General features: G+C 35.6%; 5 protein-coding genes across 5 annotated transcripts; 4 read left to right on the top strand and 1 right to left on the bottom strand.

Annotated features, from left to right (window-relative positions):
- Positions 1–6,285: 6,285 nt before the first annotated feature.
- LOC106294083 (stigma-specific STIG1-like protein 1) lies at positions 6,286–6,943 on the top strand. The gene has a single exon (XM_013729699.1). The coding sequence runs from the start codon at positions 6,370–6,372 to the stop codon at positions 6,790–6,792; it is 423 nt and encodes a 140-aa protein (XP_013585153.1). The 5' UTR covers positions 6,286–6,369; the 3' UTR covers positions 6,793–6,943.
- A 1,259-nt stretch (positions 6,944–8,202) lies between these two features.
- On the top strand, positions 8,203–10,361 carry LOC106293841 (putative pectate lyase 2). Its single transcript, XM_013729478.1, has 4 exons — positions 8,203–8,901; positions 8,996–9,099; positions 9,186–9,324; positions 10,033–10,361. The coding sequence occupies exons 1-4, from the start codon at positions 8,209–8,211 to the stop codon at positions 10,252–10,254; spliced, it is 1,158 nt and encodes a 385-aa protein (XP_013584932.1). The 5' UTR covers positions 8,203–8,208; the 3' UTR covers positions 10,255–10,361.
- Positions 10,362–11,191: 830 nt separating this feature from the next.
- On the top strand, positions 11,192–12,592 carry LOC106294248 (putative pectate lyase 2). Its single transcript, XM_013729816.1, has 4 exons — positions 11,192–11,842; positions 11,918–12,021; positions 12,110–12,248; positions 12,374–12,592. Exons 1-4 carry the CDS (start codon positions 11,192–11,194, stop codon positions 12,590–12,592), a joined length of 1,113 nt encoding a protein of 370 aa, XP_013585270.1.
- Positions 12,593–12,851: 259 nt separating this feature from the next.
- Positions 12,852–14,378, bottom strand: LOC106293310. Its single transcript, XM_013728973.1, has 3 exons — positions 13,487–14,378; positions 13,255–13,296; positions 12,852–13,151 (listed from the first exon to the last, which is right to left on the bottom strand). Exons 1-3 carry the CDS (start codon positions 14,304–14,306, stop codon positions 13,021–13,023), a joined length of 993 nt encoding a protein of 330 aa, XP_013584427.1. The 5' UTR covers positions 14,307–14,378; the 3' UTR covers positions 12,852–13,020.
- Positions 14,379–16,462: 2,084 nt separating this feature from the next.
- Positions 16,463–18,959, top strand: LOC106294428. The gene has a single exon (XM_013729982.1). It carries the CDS (start codon positions 16,560–16,562, stop codon positions 18,723–18,725), a length of 2,166 nt encoding a protein of 721 aa, XP_013585436.1. The 5' UTR covers positions 16,463–16,559; the 3' UTR covers positions 18,726–18,959.
- Positions 18,960–19,438: the final 479 nt, after the last annotated feature.

Raw genomic sequence — 19,438 nt, forward strand, 5'->3', positions numbered from 1 at the left:
CCCACAATTAAAACCCCCCAATTAATGATTCAATGAATAAATCCCTCCGGTCACTTTTCTTAACGATCCGACCCCTCCATAGATGGCGATGTTAAAGGCGGTTAATTGTTGTTAAGTGCAAAACACAGTGGTTCATTTATGAAAAATAAAATGTGACAGCTTTCGTATTTCTCCTTCTTCTTGTTCTAAAATCCCCAAAATCAAAAATTTTAGGGTTCTTATAAATAGATATTTCGGTTCTTAAGTTTTCGATTGTTCTTATGTTTTACCTAGGAAGTGTCAATATAGATCAGCGGCAATTGTTGATATGGAAGAATTTTTGTTGAAGCTCATATGGAAGAATTTTTGTTGCCTTGGCTGAGAAACAATCTATGGTGGTTTCATTATTGAGGGATCCAGCGGTAGCATCAGAAAATTAAACATGTAATGACGGAAACACACACCACCGGTGAAGCACAGTTAACTGATCCGAGCAGTAGTGGATCAAGGCTTTTGATGGACTCGGCGTTTATGAAACAGACATGGCCTGTAAAAAAAAAAAAAATGATGGAGCTGAAGAAAGACTTTCTTGATATGAAAAGACATAAGTGAGATTACTGATGTCTTGGAGAGTATTAGAGCTAAGTTTTAGAAGTGTTGTTGGTTTCTTTTGGTCTAATTGTTGTTGTTTGTGGTGTTAAGATTCATATGTTTTTGGTGTCGCTTATTGTTGCTGTTGGTGTCATCTGGTCATATTGTGCCTTAATTGGTGTCATGTGTTTACATTTTGTCATGTTGTCTTCAAGTTATTAAGTCATCAAAATACAAAGCTAATATAAGACATATTTTACGACCCTAACTTGTAACACAAGTAACTGGATCAAGAAGAGCTTTATTATCAATCACGGATAGAAAAATCTTTGGACTCAGATGATGAGAATGCGCAAGGGGTTGGATCAAAAGGACTAAAGCATTCGGTTTCATCGCGTGTTATGTCTTTTAACTATACTGAATTCGCCAACAAGCTCAACGCTAAATGAACCACTTCGACTTGTGCTGCTACAGAGTTCTAGCTCTCTGATCTGCAAACTGCAACAGCTAACTTCGCACCTGATAATTTACTTGGAGAAGGCTCAATAGGACGTGTTTACAGAGCAAGGTCACAACATGTTGGTCTACGAGTGCTTCAGGAACGGCTCACTACACGAGTTTCTTCATTTGTCAGATTGTTTCAGTAAACCTTTGACTTGGAACACAAGAGTCAGAATCGCCTTGGAAACGCTTGAGCCGTCGAGTACGTTCTTAAATAGAAAAACACACACATAAACGTCTTAATGACCATGTTGTTTTGTTTTTGTGTAGATATCTACACGAAGCATGTTCACCGTCTGTGATGCATTATGCATAAGAAGATAAATTCTTTTAATGTTTTGCTAGACGCGAAACTCAAGGGTAAAACTACATGACATTCTAATTAAACAGTGTGTTGTTTATGTACAAATCGTGTTGTTTTATGACTTTCCAAATAAGCTGTGTTTGAATTTGACAGACAAATAACGGAGGGTTTAATTCGTTAAGGAAAATCACTTGGAGTTTTATTCGTTAAATCATTAATTGAAGGGTTTGTATCTGAAAAAAAAATTAACTGGGGGGTTTTTTACATTAAAAACCCTATAAAAAACAAAGGGGTAAGTTTACGTAATCTATTTTTCTTCGATTTTGTGTTTGTTTTTTTGGTTGGTCAATGTAAGCGTGAGAACGTATCAGCAGAGATCTTAATGATCAGCCTTTTCGCAAATATGGACTGCGATTATTAATCCACTTATTTTCCAACTTTTCCTAAGGACTAGTGGACTACAAGGGATGAATTGAAACTTAGGGTGTCATGGTTATATAACATAGGTATTTGTTTTTTTTGGGTAAAATATAGGTTTTTGTTTTGGTAGGAAAATATATTTGTTGACTTTTATTTCTTAAGAGAAGATATTTTTTTTGAACGAGTTTATCTATCCAAAGACCAAGAGTCAAACCCTGCATACTCGAGTGCTCTTATAACAGTTTTAAAGTTAGGTTATGTCAACTTTGAGCAGCGATTCATGTCCCATATGTTCCAGGCTTACAGCTGTTGATAGATATAGTAATGATATTTTGTGAATTTTGTTAATAACACGTTCTTGACGTGTTTATCTTTGTGACTTATAAATATTGTATTGTCGCATAACTAATCGCTAAATTATACCACGGTTTGTCTTTGATCTATTATTCAATCAATCAATCAATCGTATAATTTCACTGAGAACCAGTCGTTTTAACGTTTGTAATATATATCTCCAAACATGTTATAGTATCTTTTATAGTTTCAGGGCTGATGTGTCTTTAACTAATTAAACTAGATTTTGATCCGCGCGGTTGCGCGGAATTATTTATATTTATATTTATAATTTTAGCATCATTTATATTTATAATTTATGTCTCAAAATTAAATTTGATGATATTTTGTAAACTTCGGTTTACGTAGTATAATAATGGTTCAATTTTATATAAATTTGACTTTGGGTTGTTTTGGGTTTTGTTATTTTAGTTTTTGGCTTTGTTCAAAGAACAATGTTAGGAATCCAAAATTTTGAGTTCAATTCGAGCGCATGGATCTAAATTTAGATATGAAATTATGTGAAATTAATTATAAGAATATTCTTGAAATCGTTAAAATAAATATATGTTGAGCAATACAAAACTTATTTATTATATTTTCAGTTTAAACAATATTATAGGTTGGCTATTTAAAATATATATCGTTTTAATTACACGAAAAGTTGTTCAAAATATATGGTTACATATGTTTATAGTATAACAAAAAATATCTTTTGTTTTCAGAATTTAAACAAACAATGTACAAATTTAAAATTGTGAAATTTATAGTATAACAATAATCAATCATTTATTCATCTTTTAATTTAGAATGATATGCCAAATGATTTTTTTTCTATTCAGAATAAAGATTTATTTTGTTCATTCTGAATTTAAAAATTGAAAGCTGGGATATAATTTATCTAATATAAAATTGAAATGTGTAGAAAATGTACTGGAAAATCTATGGACGATATATGGTATATGTTAATATTCATGGTTTTGGTATGTAACGTATTATTTATTTGTTATATATAGTGTATATAGTTTCTTTTACTAAGGTATACCAATTATATTATAAGATTCAAAAGGCATGTCACGTTTGGAACATTAAGAAGGTTAAATAATATTAGTGAGGTAGGATAGGAGGGTTACAAAATACACGGGAGGATTAGGATTAGATACTACTGAATATATAGTCATCTATAAAATTAAAATTATGTAAGGGTAGCCAACCTACAACCTAAAATTTTTTATACCACATTTATCAAACTTCGTTTCTATAGTAATACAAACCTTTGTTTTAAAATTTCTATGTGTAAGCGAAATTTAAATAACAATAATTAGTAGACAATATTTAAGGAGGTAGCTATGCGGTAATATTTTAGTTTCCAAATATTATCTTAATTAGATTGAATTATTTTAGGTAAGTCCATAATTTAAATGACTTAATAATATTAAGTCACAACATATTTAATAGGTCCAAATTTAAAACATGCCAAAGTAAATTTTAAATAGGACTCTATTTTAATAGAGTAGATTAAAATCGTAACGTTCATAACTGGTAGGCAAGTAATTATAGGGTCTATAAGCTAATCAAGATGCTAAAAGACGCTGGTAAGCCAACATCTGAACTTATTTAACTAACTATTGTTGTTGTTATACATAACCGATAAGTAAGCTCTGCTCTCTAAGATGCTAAATTATCTGATTGGTTGTCATAAAAAGTATAAAAATTCACTACCATACGCGATCGAGACGTTACAATGCTGGTTGCCTTTTTTCTGTCAAGCTAGTGGGGACAAAATCTTCAAAATAACTCAGATGTCTCGCTACCAGAAAAAAAAAGAACTCGGACATTACCAGAGGCGGAGGTAGTAAAGGGTAAGTGGGGTCAGCTGACCCTACTAATTTTTAAAAAATATTTATTTTCGTTTAAGAAAAAAATTATTAACCCTATTAAAATATAAAATTTGACCCCACAAAAAATATAATTTCACTAAAATAGTTACAAACATTAAAAACTAAAGTTATAATTTATAGTTTTAATGGTTTATAAATTATATTTTTGAAAAAAATATTTCTGACTCCCGTATAAAAAATTTATGGCTCCCCACTAACGTTACATTGTTCGATTCTTTTGGTAAACATTTTTATCTGTTATAAATTAATTTGTGTAATGATGATGAAGCTGTCCATACAATGGATTGTGCGGCAATTAGTTTAGGGTCCCCCCTCCAAAAAAAAATCAGTGAACCTAAAATCCCATATATGTTAATTGAGGATTTTTTAAAAATTTATAACCTAAATTTTGTCAAAATTAAAAAAAAAAAAATCATCTTATGTGGTACTTGTGTATGATTTCTAAATCTCATTTCAAAAAATTCTAGAGCATCTTATATAAACTATAGTTTAAAAATTATACTCTCTAGCAAAATAATATTTTGCAGGCTATAGTTGGTCGCATATATCAAATCTTTATTGTTTCGCAAGCTTTCCTTCAATAAAACATATTAAATTATCTAATGTGATTAAAATATATATATAGCAATTAATGATTTTAAACAATAAAGTTTTGATAACAATTTGTATACTTTTTATCATTTTTGTTTATTTCTTTACTATTAAAATAAATTACATAATTACATTAATCATATAATAAAAATCTAGATTTTTTTATATGTTGTATTTTGAATTTTTCAAAACGAGTATAAATTACTAAAACTGTTAAAAGTCTCACATAAACTTTTATGATCAAGGTTTAAATGTTTTTCTATATTAAGATACAATCATTATAAGCCATATGAAGAAATAATTTTATTTTAATAGGTTTTTATGTTAATATATATATATACATATATTTCATATCGTTTAAATTAAACGATACATCGTATGAAAATGTATACTTATATTTTTATATTTTCATTGAACATATATTGAAAAGTTAATATTTTAATTTTGAAATCTTTATTGTTTTTAAAATGATTATAAATTATTGAAATGATCTCACATTAAAAAAAACATTGGTGTAAACTTTTGTAACACAAATATGCAAATAATCATAAAATCATATGAGTAGAAACTTCATTTAATCCATATTAAAAGTGCACTATATATATATATATATGTTAATATCATTTAAATTTAATTATATATCATATACAATAGATAAGATTGATTGTTTTGATTTATTTACTCTAAAATGATTGCGAATAAACAAGAGTGATAGTTTGATTTATATGCGCACGACAATTTATTACATAATAGTAACTTATTTTTTAGTTATTTAATATTTATACTTATTATTTCATTATTTCATAATATGCAGAAAAACATAAAATAAATAATAAATATAAAATATTTATTCTGCAAAATGTGCAGATCTTAACCTAAGTATGTATATTTCAAATCATAAGCATTTTCTAAATCTCAGGTCAAAACAAACAAACGAAATGAGAATAAACTTCAAAATCAATATTTATATCGAACAATAAACAAAATGAAAAAGAGAAAAATATTGAAGATAGATATGATTGGCACGTGAACGTTAACTTCTCATAACCATAATTAATTTTTAAATTACTAAATCATGATATAATACCGAGCTGACATAGGTTCATTGTAATCAAATAGACCCGAGATTTTTCGACCTAAACTTTAGGTTCTTATGCGGTAAGTGATTTTTTAACCAATATTTTTTTAAAAAATGGGATCAACTCATTAGTAAACAAATTATGTAAGTAACAAAAAGTTCAAAAAAAATTGTTTAAATACCAAAATATTAATTAAATCAAGAATATAAATTTATTTTTTCGTATAATATTTTTAAAATAATTTTTATATAAATTTATTATGCGTCTTGTCCTGGTAAAATTATATTTCCCTAAACTCTTTCCAAACGATCAAATGAATTTCACGTGTTCCACTTTTGTTCTGCTTAATTTAGAAAATTATTGATTTTATTTTTTCTACGCGAGCCTAACTCGTTCGTTCATTCTTCTGAAATCCCAACCCTTCGAAATTGACCACTCCACTAAAAAGAGTATACAAAAAGTCAAATATTTTTCTTAGAAGACCTAATTTTTCAAACACTTCTTCGTTGACCTGTGGCATCACTCCCTCGTGTATAAATAGCATTCCCGTCCTTGGTTACTCTTCATCCAAATACATTCATACACATACAAACACACGCAACACACATTCCCATACAAAAAAAATTGTTTGCAATTTCTCTCCTTTAAATTCTAGCAAGGCGATAAAAGAATGAATACATTCAAGATATCCCATTTCGTTTTGGTGATCCTAATGGTTTTAGCCATTGGTATAACACTTAGTGAACCGCTAAGGGTTGAGGCGAACCACAGAGACAGATATGGTCGGTTGATAGCCTCTACACGGGGGAGAAAAGGTTGGAGCCGTACAAGTGCAGCAATGACATGTGACAAAAGCCCCCGAGTATGTCGTCTCAAAGGAAGTTCAGGCCGTGCTTGCTGTCGTAAGAGGTGTGTGGACTTGAGGACCAACAAATTGAACTGTGGAAGGTGTGGGAAAAGCTGTCAATACTCGGAGATTTGTTGCAACGGGTATTGTGTAAACCCAATGTTTGATAAGAGACATTGTGGAGGTTGCTTTAAGAAGTGCAACAAAGGGAGATCGTGTGCCTATGGAATGTGCAGCTATGCTTAAAGAAACAATGGGGGTACTAAGGTTATTGAGAAAAAGTTTAATTTGTTGGTTTAAATTGGATTACATTCATATTACAATCTGTAATAAATAAATAGAAAACATTATATCTATAGCTTACACAAGGGTGGTCAAATTGTTATTAAAATTCCGAAGGGTCCTGTAAAAGTTTGTCATCATTTTATTGTTTAATTTCCATGTTCTTGTGTCATGTAAAAAACCAATGTACTAATCTTCAATGACGTTTTCAGTTTCTTATGCTAGTTTCGTTTATTATTATTATTATTTTTTATTTTTTTTGACGTCGAGTTTCGTTTATTATTATTATGAATCCTAAACATTATATATAGTATTACTAAGTTAGACGGTGTCATGAATGTTTCATTCAATAGCCTTTTGTCACATTTTAGTAGGTTTTGGTGTGCTGTAACTATTACGAAAACCAATATCAAAGAATTTAAAGAATTCCAAGAGAATTCATCTCATTATTATTTTGTATCTAAATATAACACATCTGCTAGAGATCATTTTATCTAGGGGAGATTAATTCATTGCCTGAACTCCTCTTGTTAAATAAAAAGTATCATTAATTTTATCCTTACATATTATTTTATTTTATAAAAAGAGTTATTATAACAAGAATAAAATAACATAATAAATTTATTTTTTTCAAAGTAAAATTTCTGTTCTCACAAAAACAACATATAAAACAAAACAAAAAAATCCTAAATTTTAACTTTGATGATAATTACCATTGGTCTCTTTTTTTTTTTTTGAGAATTTGAGATCTAGTCATTTCAAAACAAATATAATTAGAAATGCAATAGTCTTACACTCTGTATATTTATTATTTTTACATAGACTTGAAGGTTTTAGTAATTATACTTTGTTCTTAAAATCCGACATTATCGTATTCCTGTTTTACTCTATGATTTTAAACCGACATCTAAGAATGTGAATGTACATATTTTGGCGGAAGTTGACTTTTCTGCCTATAAAAAACGATAATAGTGCCATTTGTTAATTGCCGTCTCAGATAGTATTCTATATATGTTACTTGTTTTCAGTCGTATTCAAATAAAAGAGCATTATATTAAACAAGTTGAAGTATAAATAGCAAAGTCAAAACCAACCCATCGTCATCTCAAGCTCGTGCAATCACGTCTACCTATAACTAAGAGCATCGACCGAAGAAGTACTTCTTTAACAATTTAAATTCAAATGATGGGGTAAGTTTCATTTCATTGGTCGGCCCTACTATCCGTGTGTCCCACCTTCTCATCTTTCATAAACTACATAAAAATTCATATACTTAAAGGCAAATTAATGATTGTATATTGTCTAGCTCATATATATGTCGTGTATATATATATTTGCTCACACATAGTTCAAATCAAGCGTCTCCATCTTCAAGCAAAAATGGCTTCTCTTTTGTTAACAGTTTCACTTCTCTTTGCAGCTTTCTCTTATCCTCTTGTAGAGGCTGCTTATTATAGTAATAGTTACTACACCACCCCAAAACCATTACTAAACCCAATCGATTCTTGCTGGCGTAGAAACCCTAACTGGGCATCTAACCGCCGCGCTCTAGCCGATTGCGCGGTTGGGTTCGGTAAAGCCGCAATAGGGGGCAAATACGGGTCAGTCTACGTGGTTACAAACCCATCGGACAACCCTGAAAACCCTAGACCTGGAACCCTAAGGCACGCCGTGATTCAATCTAAACCGCTATGGATCACATTCGCACGTGACATGGTCATAGTGTTGCAAAACGAGCTCATCATGAACAGCTACAAGACTATCGACGGAAGAGGAGCCAAGGTGGAAATCGCATACGGGGCATGCATAACGGTCCAACATGTGAACCATATCATTATACATGGGATAAGTATCCATGATTGTAAACCGGGTAAGTCGGGTCGGGTGCGCAGCAGTCCGACCCATATTGGAAGTAGGAAAGGATCGGACGGTGACGCAATCGCCATATTTGATTCTTCACATATTTGGATCGATCATTGTTTCTTTTCTCGGTGTCAAGATGGTTTGATCGATGTGCTTCATGCTTCGACGGCCGTCACTATTTCTAATAATTACTTCACACAGCACGATAAAGTAAGCATCTAAATTTTACATTGTAATTTTTACAAATTAATAGCGAGTATATATTCTGAATACTGATGTTATTTTTCCATATGTGATAATGAAGGTGATGTTGCTCGGCCATAATGACAATAATGTGGAAGATCGGATTATGCGAGTTACAATTGCATTCAACCATTTTGGACCGGGTCTCATTGAGAGAATGCCTAGGTATACATTATATACACGTTATCAATGTCTTACCAGAATAAAATCTTGAAATTGCTGACATGTATATGGGGTTGATGACGTGACAGAGTGAGGCTAGGGTATGCGCATATAGCTAACAATAGATACGAGAAGTGGCAAATGTATGCAATCGGAGGAAGTGCTAATCCAACTATCTTCAGCGAAGGCAACTACTTCGTTGCTTCTGATGACCCTAGCAAAAAACAGGTAATTAAACGTTAAAAAGATATGTATGTATGTATGTATAATTTATATCGAAATTTTGAATTCTACAACTAAAACACACACACACACACACACACACACACACACATATATATATATACACACACACACACACACACACACACACACACACACACACACACACACACACACACACACACACACACACACACACACACACACACACACACACACACACACACACACACACACACACACACACACACACACACACACACACACACACACACACACACACACACACACACACACACACACACACACACACACACACACACACACACACACACACACACACACACACACACACACACACACACACACACACACACACACACACACACACACACACACACACACACACACACACACACACACACACACACACACACACACACACACACACACACACACACACACACACACACACACACACACACACACACACACACACACACACACACACACACACACACACACATATATATATATATATATATATATATATGAAGAAAAAAACGATTAATAATTACGGTTGGAATATCCCACAATAACATGAAATCAATAACGTATTTATAAAATATATTGAGATGTATATATTCATTATCAATTGATTTTAAGAAGGAAGAGCTTGTTATTTGAAACTGGTGTCGTGATGCATGTGTGTAGGTGACAAAGAGAATAGAAAGCGGATATGATTCGAAAAGGTGGAAATGGAGAACATCAAAAGACGTTTTCAAGAACGGAGCTTACTTCGTGCAGTCTGGATACGGAACCGTCACGCCGTTGTACGGAAGAGCAGAGTGGTTTCCGGTGTCCCACGGCTCTCTCGTCCCTTCTCTCACTTCCTCCGCCGGCCCTCTCCGTTGCTACTCCGGCAGGACTTGCTGATTATTTATAATATTCATAAACATGTTTTGTTTTTGTGTTTTGTGTTTTGCTTTCAACATCGAGGCGGAATTCCTGTATCTGAGGTGTATTCTGTGAATTCTTCTTACCCGGGACGGAATTCAAATTTATGGAGGATCGATTATTTTTTTTTTAAAGTTTTTCTTTTTCAAGTTTGTTTTTATAAAGACTTGTATAATTCAGTTATGTATCTTTTAATCCAAAACTTGAGTCGCATAATTATAAAATTTGAAGTTGATCATGTGAAGAGTGTATATATATGATGGGTATGATGATATTTTTTATACGAAACGACAATAAGCGGAACTTTAAAGAAATTGATATATAGTACGCCCATAAGAAAAGTGATGATAATGCTATTCTCAAAAAGTATTATTGTTTTAAAAATATTACTACTAGCTCATTCTTTTCTAAAAAAAAATATTACTACTCATTCTCAGTCGTATTTAAATAGAGGCGCCGTATATTAACCAAAGTCAAGAATTAACAGAGAAATTCAATAACGTCATGGGCGCCATGTTGTATGCATCCGCCGATACAATGCATGTCAAAATGCATAATTGACTATGTTCTAAAATGACTAACAATCACTAATTTTTCTCTAAACTTAAATGCATTCTTACAAAATAAATGATTACGTAGATTCAAAACTGTACACATAAGGGAGTTGCAACGTATATATAGGAGATTTGGCAAAAAAAACTTATATATAGGAATAGAGTATAATTACAGTGATTACTTACCGATATTAACTACAAAGATAAATGTGATTGAGCATTTACAGGAGTCATATATGGGACTTGATCAATGGAAGATTACAAGTTTCCTCTAGCAGTAGATTCTCTAGCTGACCAGAACTATATGTCGTGTGTATATATTCCCGTTTCCCACACAGACAGTTTAACTCAAGCAAAATAGTATGGCTTCTTTCTTCTTAATAGTTTCACTTCTCTTTGCACTATTCTTCTCTCCTCTTGTTGAGTCACAAAATCCAATCGATTCTTGCTGGCGTACAAACCCTAACTGGGAATCAAACCGTCCTGCCCTAGCCGGTTGCGCGGTGGGATTCGGAAAATACGCGGCTGGGGGCAAAGACGGGTCGATCTATGTGGTCACAAGCTCAGAAGACGACCCTGAAAACCCTAGCCCTGGAACCCTACGACATGCCGTGATCCAGACCGAGCCGCTATGGATCACATTCGAACATGACATGGGCATAGTGTTGAAAAACGAGCTCATCATGAACAGCAACAAGACCATTGACGGAAGAGGAGCAAAAGTGGAAATCGCGAACGGACCATGCATCACGATCCAACACGTGAGCCATGTCATTATACATGGTATAAGTATCCACCACTGCAAACCGGGTAAATCGGGTTTGGTACGGAGCACTCCGACTCATATTGGTAGACGGCAAGGATCGGACGGTGATGCAATCTCCGTGTTTAATTCGTCAAATGTTTGGATCGATCATTGTTACTTTTCCCAGTCTGAAGATGGATTGATCGATGTGGTACTTGGTTCTACTGCCGTCACTATTTCTAATAGTTACTTCACTCAGCATGATAAAGTAAGTATATCTATATACATTAAGTTGCAACTTTTTAAAACATTGAATATTAATTATTCTTTGATATTTATGAAGGTGATGTTGCTTGGGCATAACGACAACATTGTGGTAGATGAGAATATGAAAGTTACAATTGCATTCAACCACTTTGGACCGGGTCTCATCGAGAGAATTCCTAGGTATATATAAATATATTTTACTAACTAAAATTTAACTGAATGAGCATTAGAAAATGCTGACGTGGATATACAACTAATGACATGGTAGGGTTAGGAGAGGGTTTGCCCATGTAGCAAACAATAGATACAATAAATGGCTAAAGTATGCGCTTGGAGGAAGTGCCGATCCAACCATTTTTAGTGAAGGCAACTACTTTCTTGCTCCTGATGACCCTAGCAAAAAACAGGTTTCGTCGTTTTATATTTATTTGTTAATATATATTATTATTAAACATATGGATTAATGTATTTGTTATCAATTGTTTTGAGTCAAGAAAACTCCTTAATATAAAGGTGTTGTACATATATGAAGGTGACAAAGAGACTAGAGAGTGGAAATGATCGTAGCTGGAAATGGATTTCTTCAAAAGACGTTTTCTTGAACGGAGCTTACTTCGAGCCATCTAGCAACGGAAAAGTCACGCAGGTGTACGAAGGAGAAGAGGAGTTTTCGGTGTACGACGGCTCTCTCGTCCCTAATCTTACTTCTTCCGCAGGTCCTCTAAGTTGCTACTCCGGCAGGATCTGCTGATTAATTTATGTTACTGTGTTTTGCGATTTCTTTTTTCTTACGTCGGGACAACATTCAAATTATATTGGAAGATTTCTAGATCTGTTTTACGACATGGAAGCATCCAATGTTTACCCTTTCCTTGCCTTTTCCAAACTTGCTAGCACGTATACATATGAATTAAAAGAAACGGTCTGAAATCTGAACAAATATATATTATTAATTTAGTTGAAAAATATACACTTTAGAACTTTAGTTTTGTTTGAAAAACTTGCATATATATAATCATGTTAAAACGCTACAAAAGATACAAAATTCTTTTATCCCAAACTTGTAGTATACACAAAATTAAAGATGAAAAGAAAAGGACAAAAGGGAACGAAACAGAAGAAAAGAAGAGTGTGCTCGTGCTTTTGCCTATTCTTTTTTAAAAACATGTTTTCATGCTTTTAAAAAATTCTGTTCTCGTTGCTTTGAACTCCACAAGTGACCGGAGCTTTGGCTCGCACTTTCCTCAAGTACCAAAATACTCCACCCCCAACGCCAATCGCTCCAGCCGCTGAAACCGCCGTCACCGTTCCTGATAGAGACAAGTTGATCAGATCATATCAAGTCAAATAAGTATCTATTATCAAATTCAGAAACAAATTCATATGGTAATTATAGTAATCTTTATTAATTACCCGCGACTGCTCCAATGTGTTTATGCTTTACGAGGACAGGATCTGCGAAAAATATTAAGAGATTAAATATATGTAATAGTAAGTAGTAACGTCATGTGATTCAAAATACATAACATTTATAGTTGACATGAATATACCACATGTTAGAAAATGATTTTTGAATAATATTATAACAGGAAAATTAGTATTTGTCAGTAAGAAATACAATAGAATTGTGAAGGAGAGAATTTACCATTACAATGAGTAGTGATATTTCCTTGTTTGCAAAGACACAAAAAATTCTGCGTCCTCGTGTCAAATCCACAAACCCCACCACTTTTAGTGGTATCTTGGCAAAGAAGGCACTTCGTAGTCACCGGGAACTCGAAATCAACCCTAATCCCGTACTCTGGAAACTGATCATACGGTGCATTCCCAGCCCCCGTACTCCTCCAATACACACTTGTATATGTTGCACAGTTCTGTAGCATCAGCCTAAGAGACTGAGTTGCTTTCGGGTAATAAGAGCAACAAGAAACCCTAGAACCTAAAGCTGATCCACACTCGGGCAAATGTCTGCACAGGTAGCTCGAGCTATCGCATGACGAGTCGCACCTATCCGGAAACCTCTCGCAGAAGAGCGGTTTTGGCTCGACGATCACTTTCTCTGAATCGCAGTTGAAGAACAAGTAGTCGTTTTGAGGGGAGACAGTGAAGTGTGTGCTTGAATCTATGCTGAAAGATCTCGTGGGTCGAAAGTTATCTCGATCTTGACAGTTCCACATGAATGGATCAGATACAAGAAGGTGAGGATCAGAGTAGCTTATGGACTTAACAGGGTATTTACCGGATGGTGTTCTAAGTTCAAGCTTGGTGCTGTTGTCGGAGCAAATGAGCATGTGCCTGTAGTAAGGGCTGCCACAACCATCGTCGATGCCAAAGGGATAATTTATTGGAATGTCGCCGCAAGAAGATCTGCAGAGATGCGACTGGGATAATGTTGTTGATGGTTGAAGAAGAAGGATGGTCATGCAAATGGAGAGGAAGATAGAGTATGAGTGAAATGGAGACATTATTTAGAATTATGGTTTCATTTGAGTTTTTGGGCAGATTTTAACTAAGAGATTATAATTTGGTGGTGTGAAGTGTTGAGTAAGCTTGGAATGACTTGCTAAGGAGTTTAAGAATCGACCTTGTCATGTGCTTTTCAATGGTTATATATATATAAGGTTTATCTTGATGGCATTAAATTAAGAAACAAAAAAGAACATCACATGAATGAAATTAAAGTGAATAAATATAAGAATCACATTAGTTGGTATGATTATGTTGGGCGGCTAGAAAGCAATTCACAGTTGACATGATCACATTTCTAAGCCCACATATTATAAGAGAATGACATATTATATTCGGAATTATCTTCTTCTTATTTTTTGTATTTTTTAAAAAGATTTTACTTAATTGATAATATTAAAAATCTGTTGGGAATATATCACTAAATATATAGGGATGAATAGGATCTATCGATCGTATAAGCCCGTTTTTCATGATAATTAAACCTAATTACATCAGAACCAGTGATCAACGTAACAACTCTGAGATGGAAAATCGTGTAAAGAAGGTAATCAAACTTAGTGATAGTAATTTTTGATTTTGTTATCGTAACTATTTCAAAATTTGTTGTATTTTTTAAGATGGCGGATTTAAAGAAAGTGACACTGGAGAATCAAAAGCTTAGAGAAGAAATGCTTACACTAACGTGGAATAATCAAGCCTCACTTGCAATGAGCGACGAAATATATGTACGGTAATTAACTACGTGCAGTAACTCATTAGCTTAACTAATTTGTGAATTTGATTTTCGTGATGTTCCGCAATTAGATTTGTTTTTTTTTTAGTTGGCGAAATTACTAGCGGAGAATCAAAAGCAAAGTGAAGAAGTGCTTGCACTAATGAAGAGGAATAACGCTCTACTTAGGAAGCAATCCGCGTTATATGAAAAGGTAATAACGTTAATAATAACGTACGTAGATCATATCAATTAACATGAACAATAATGATAGTATATGATACTATTACTAACTAATGCATGTGTATCAGTATTATACTTGAGTTTTGATTATGTATGTGGATATATATATTATAGGCAATAGAGGTCCAGAAATCCAAAGAGGCTCCTTATCTTTCCAGCCAATCCATCGAGAGAAACATCTCGTTGAGAAGTTGGAGAAAGGTTTCAGAAAGTGAAACAAGAAGTAGACTTCAATGATATGAGGAACCAAGAGAGTAGTGGCTTATATATATTATGAATACGTACGTAGGCGTGTTGTTGTAATTTGTAGATGAGTGGAAAGAGTTGCTAAAGAGCCAAAGAGAAGGCAAACATCTTAGAGATTTTTAGTTTAGATTATTTTTGGGTTTGCAGCCACCTTCATGATCTTAGAGCATTATCCCTAAAACCCCAAATGGGGTTTTTTAATTTTTTTTTTTTTTTTTTTTACTTTTTCGAATTTAGAAAAAAGAAAAAAAATAAACGAACCAATCGTGAGCCGCCACGTGTTAGTGAAGCCCGCGAACAGTGTAAGAAACCCTTAAGAACCGACTACTATTTAGTAGTTTTTGTAACCGGTTTCTTAAAAAAAAGTACGTCATACGCGGGACCCACACGCTAAGAAACCTTCTAGTATCCCCGGATAAAGATGTGTTTTTGATATCTAGCGAGAGTATCCAAATCTATTCTGCTAAAGAAGTTTTTCTTGTTTAGTTTGGATCAGAAATTCGGGTTTTCAAAAAGCCCAATATATAGTTTTGGTAGACAAAAGGCCCAGTAAAACCATTAATTGGGCTTTCGCGCAGATCATAGCAAGGTGAGCCCTTCCCATCAACACCGTTTCAGTTTGAGTTGATTTTCAATCAACGGCTGAGAATTAGAAGAGCACGTAGTCCACCATGAGCCTCGTCGGCACTTGATAGTTTTCGCTAAATAAAACTTGTTCCTATCCATCCATCCATTCGGCAACGATGAGTCGATGACATCTCAGTGTTCATTATAGCTGATCCAACGGATAACAACATGGCTCCACACGAAAAATGATTTTCGACGCGGTGACGGCGATGTTAATTTAGCATTTGCTCTGGTCACAGTCATCATCTTGCTTGGACAAATTAAAACTATATATCTCCTTCCTCGTTGTTAAGGCCCAAGCGAAGCCCATAATATAAACCCAATGTAACTAGGGGGTGGGTGGGTCTGTCTATCTTAGGGTTTCACAAGGTTCAGCTTTGCGTCGTTGAATCGAGCGAGCACCTGTTGATTGCGAGCGATAATGGGGAAATCTGGAGCGAGGAAGAAGAAGAGCGGTGGTGGTACGAAGCAGCAGGCCGAAATCTCATCTTCGTCCGTGAACGGCGGCAGCGATTTCGACGCCTCCGTGTACCTGAAACGAGCGCACGAGCTAAAGGAAGAAGGGAACAAGAAGTTCCAAAGCAAGGATTTCCAAGGCGCGCTTGAGCAGTACGCCGACGCGCTCAAGCTCGTCCCGAAGAGCCACCCTGACCGAGCCGTGTTCCACAGCAACCGCGCCGCGTGTTTGATGCAGATGAAGCCGATCGATTACGAGAAGGTGATCTCCGAGTGTTCCATGGCGCTTCAGGTCCAGCCTGGCTTCACGCGAGCTCTGCTCAGGAGAGCTAGAGCTCTCGAAGCCGTGGGCAAGTATGAGCTGGCTGTGCAAGACGTAAATTTGCTCTTGGGAGCTGACCCCAATCACAAGGACGCCACCGAGATGTCCAGACGGCTTATGATGTCTGGGCCTGGTGGGCCTCAGAGCAGGCCTTCTCCTGCTGCTCTTGGCGCCTCTGCTGCTTTGGGTGGTCCCGTTAATGGGCTTGGTCCTTGCTTGCCTTCTCGTCAGGTTCACAAAAAGGTTGCTCCTTCGCCTGTTGTTGCCTTGCCTGTTGTTAGTAAGGTAGAACGGCCAAAGATGACAGATAATGGCCAGACACAGATGGCGAAAATTGTGTTGAAGCCGTCGTTGAATGATTCTTCTTCTAAAGGTGCAGAGCAGTCTTCTTCCTCCGTGGCTGTGGCTGTGGCTCAAGAGAAGGTAACTAGGTGGAGGCCGTTGAAGTTTGTTTATGACCATGATATCAGGTTGGGTCAGATGCCTGTGAATTGTGGGTTTAAGGTACTGAGGGAAATCGTGAGGAGTCGTTTCCCTTCTTCCAAGTCGGTGTTGATTAAGTATAAAGACAATGATGGGGATTTGGTTACTGTCACTTGTACTGCCGAGCTTAGGTTGGCTGAAACAGCTGCTGATGGTCTTTTGACTAAGGAGCCTGAATCCGATAAGTCTGACTCTGTTGGGATGTTGAGATTGCATGTTGTTGATGTAAGTCCTGAGCAGGAGCCACCTTTGCTCGATGAAGAAGAAGAAGTAGAAGAGGAGGAAGTGCCGGAAGAGAAGCCGCCTGTTGAAGAAGAAGATATCCGAGCATCTCTGAGTGAAACAGAGGTCAGCAATGAGAAATCAGATAAGGAGAAAACACCTTCTTCTGAAGATCCTGAGATGAAGGAGTTGGAGATGGATGATTGGTTGTTCGACTTTGCTCAGCTTTTCCGGTCCCACGTGGGTATTGACCCCGATGCTCATGTTGACTTGCATGAGCTGGGGATGGAGCTTTGCTCTGAGGCGCTGGAGGAAACAGTCACTAGTGAAGAAGCTCAGCCACTTTTCGAGAAAGCTGCTGCCAAGTTCCAAGAAGTTGCTGCGTTAGCTTTCTTCAACTGGGGTAACGTGCACATGTGCGCTGCGAGGAAGCGCATTCCGTTGGAAGAATCTGCTGGAAAGGAAAAGGTTGCGGAGCAGCTTCAGACTGCTTACGAGTGGGTGAAAGAGAGATACACTCTAGCTAAGGAAAAGTATGAGCACGCCTTGTCAATCAAACCTGACTTTTACGAGGGTTTGCTCGCTTTGGGACAACAACAGTTTGAGATGGCAAAGCTCCATTGGTCTTTTGCTTTGGCACAAAAGATGGATTTGTCTGTATGGGATGCAACGGAGACATTGGCCCTCTTTGATAGTGCAGAAGAGAAGATGAAAGCTGCGACTGAAATGTGGGAGAAGCTTGAAGAACAAAGGATGAATGATCTGAAAAACCCGAACAAGAAAGAGGAAGTTTCAAAGAGGAGAAAGAAGCAAGGAGATGGAGAAAACGGGGAGGCTTCGGAAGCTGTTACAGCAGCAGAAGCAGCAGAGCAAGCGATTGCTATGAGATCACAGATCCATCTATTCTGGGGAAATATGTTGTTTGAAAGATCACAAGTGGAATGCAAAATCAGTGTAAGCGGTTGGGAGAAGAATCTTGACTCAGCAGTTGAAAGATTCAAACTTGCAGGTGCTTCTGAAACCGACATATCGACTGTTGTCAAGAACCATTGTTCAAACGAAGCAGCTGCTGAAGGAGATGATAAGAAGGTAACTGAATCTTGAAAACCTTGTCAGACGGAACCCATTTGATCACAGGAAGCTAAAACCAAAAGGCTAAACATGGAAGGTGCATTTCTGCTACTTGCACTCATTGGATAAGCTGCAACCGTTTTGATGATTTTCCTAATTCAGTTTTAATTATGTGTGAGTTTTGTTTGTTTTTGTTTTTGTTTTGTGGAATTTACTGATGAGATGATCAACGTTTCTGATCTTATAATATTGCAACTTTTATATTCACAAGTCTTTCTCAATTATTAGTATGTTATAAACAATTCTACTCTTAACCACACCAGAGTCATCAAGTGATAACTAGTTCTTGTTTATACTTGCATCAACTTAATACTTACTGAGATTACCCACACACATCAAAACCATTTTGTTACTTAATGACGCGGTTACGGTTGGCGATTTAGTTGTTAAGGATCAGGTAAGCTATCCATCCTACCCTACTCAACACTCGTTACCACACATTTATGCTGAAGATGAAGAAGGTGGTGAACTTGTATTTGGAGGTGTTGATCCAAATCATTTCAAAGGAAAATATACTTATGTCCCTGTGACACACAAAAGGGTTACTGGCAGATTTGTTATATATCACTTTCTTGCCTTGTTTTGTCTTCCAATTATCTAACTCGAGCCTTTTTTGGTGTGCAATAGTTTTGACATGGTGATGTTCTCATTGGTGGTGCCCCCACTGGTATATGTGTAACGTTACT

This window comes from Brassica oleracea, chromosome C5 (assembly GCF_000695525.1).
Source record: "Brassica oleracea var. oleracea cultivar TO1000 chromosome C5, BOL, whole genome shotgun sequence".
Taxonomy (NCBI): domain Eukaryota; kingdom Viridiplantae; phylum Streptophyta; class Magnoliopsida; order Brassicales; family Brassicaceae; genus Brassica; species Brassica oleracea.

What these genes read in the sequence shown, in the direction of transcription:
- LOC106293841 (XM_013729478.1), top strand. Translation starts at nt 8,209, where the DNA reads ATGGCTTCTCTTTTGTTAACAGTTTCACTTCTCTTTGCAGCTTTCTCT. An exon ending in ACTTCACACAGCACGATAAA is followed by an intron (nt 8,902 to 8,995) that starts GTAAGCATCTAA and finishes GTGATAATGAAG; the next exon opens with GTGATGTTGCTCGGCCATAA. An exon ending in CTCATTGAGAGAATGCCTAG is followed by an intron (nt 9,100 to 9,185) that starts GTATACATTATA and finishes ATGACGTGACAG; the next exon opens with AGTGAGGCTAGGGTATGCGC.
- LOC106294428 (XM_013729982.1), top strand. Translation starts at nt 16,560, where the DNA reads ATGGGGAAATCTGGAGCGAGGAAGAAGAAGAGCGGTGGTGGTACGAAG.
- LOC106293310 (XM_013728973.1), bottom strand. Translation starts at nt 14,306, where the DNA reads ATGTCTCCATTTCACTCATACTCTATCTTCCTCTCCATTTGCATGACC. An exon ending in TATCACTACTCATTGTAATG is followed by an intron (nt 13,297 to 13,486) that starts GTAAATTCTCTC and finishes TATTTTTCGCAG; the next exon opens with ATCCTGTCCTCGTAAAGCAT. An exon ending in ACACATTGGAGCAGTCGCGG is followed by an intron (nt 13,152 to 13,254) that starts GTAATTAATAAA and finishes TGTCTCTATCAG; the next exon opens with GAACGGTGACGGCGGTTTCA.
- LOC106294083 (XM_013729699.1), top strand. Translation starts at nt 6,370, where the DNA reads ATGAATACATTCAAGATATCCCATTTCGTTTTGGTGATCCTAATGGTT.
- LOC106294248 (XM_013729816.1), top strand. Translation starts at nt 11,192, where the DNA reads ATGGCTTCTTTCTTCTTAATAGTTTCACTTCTCTTTGCACTATTCTTC. An exon ending in ACTTCACTCAGCATGATAAA is followed by an intron (nt 11,843 to 11,917) that starts GTAAGTATATCT and finishes ATATTTATGAAG; the next exon opens with GTGATGTTGCTTGGGCATAA. An exon ending in ATGACCCTAGCAAAAAACAG is followed by an intron (nt 12,249 to 12,373) that starts GTTTCGTCGTTT and finishes ACATATATGAAG; the next exon opens with GTGACAAAGAGACTAGAGAG.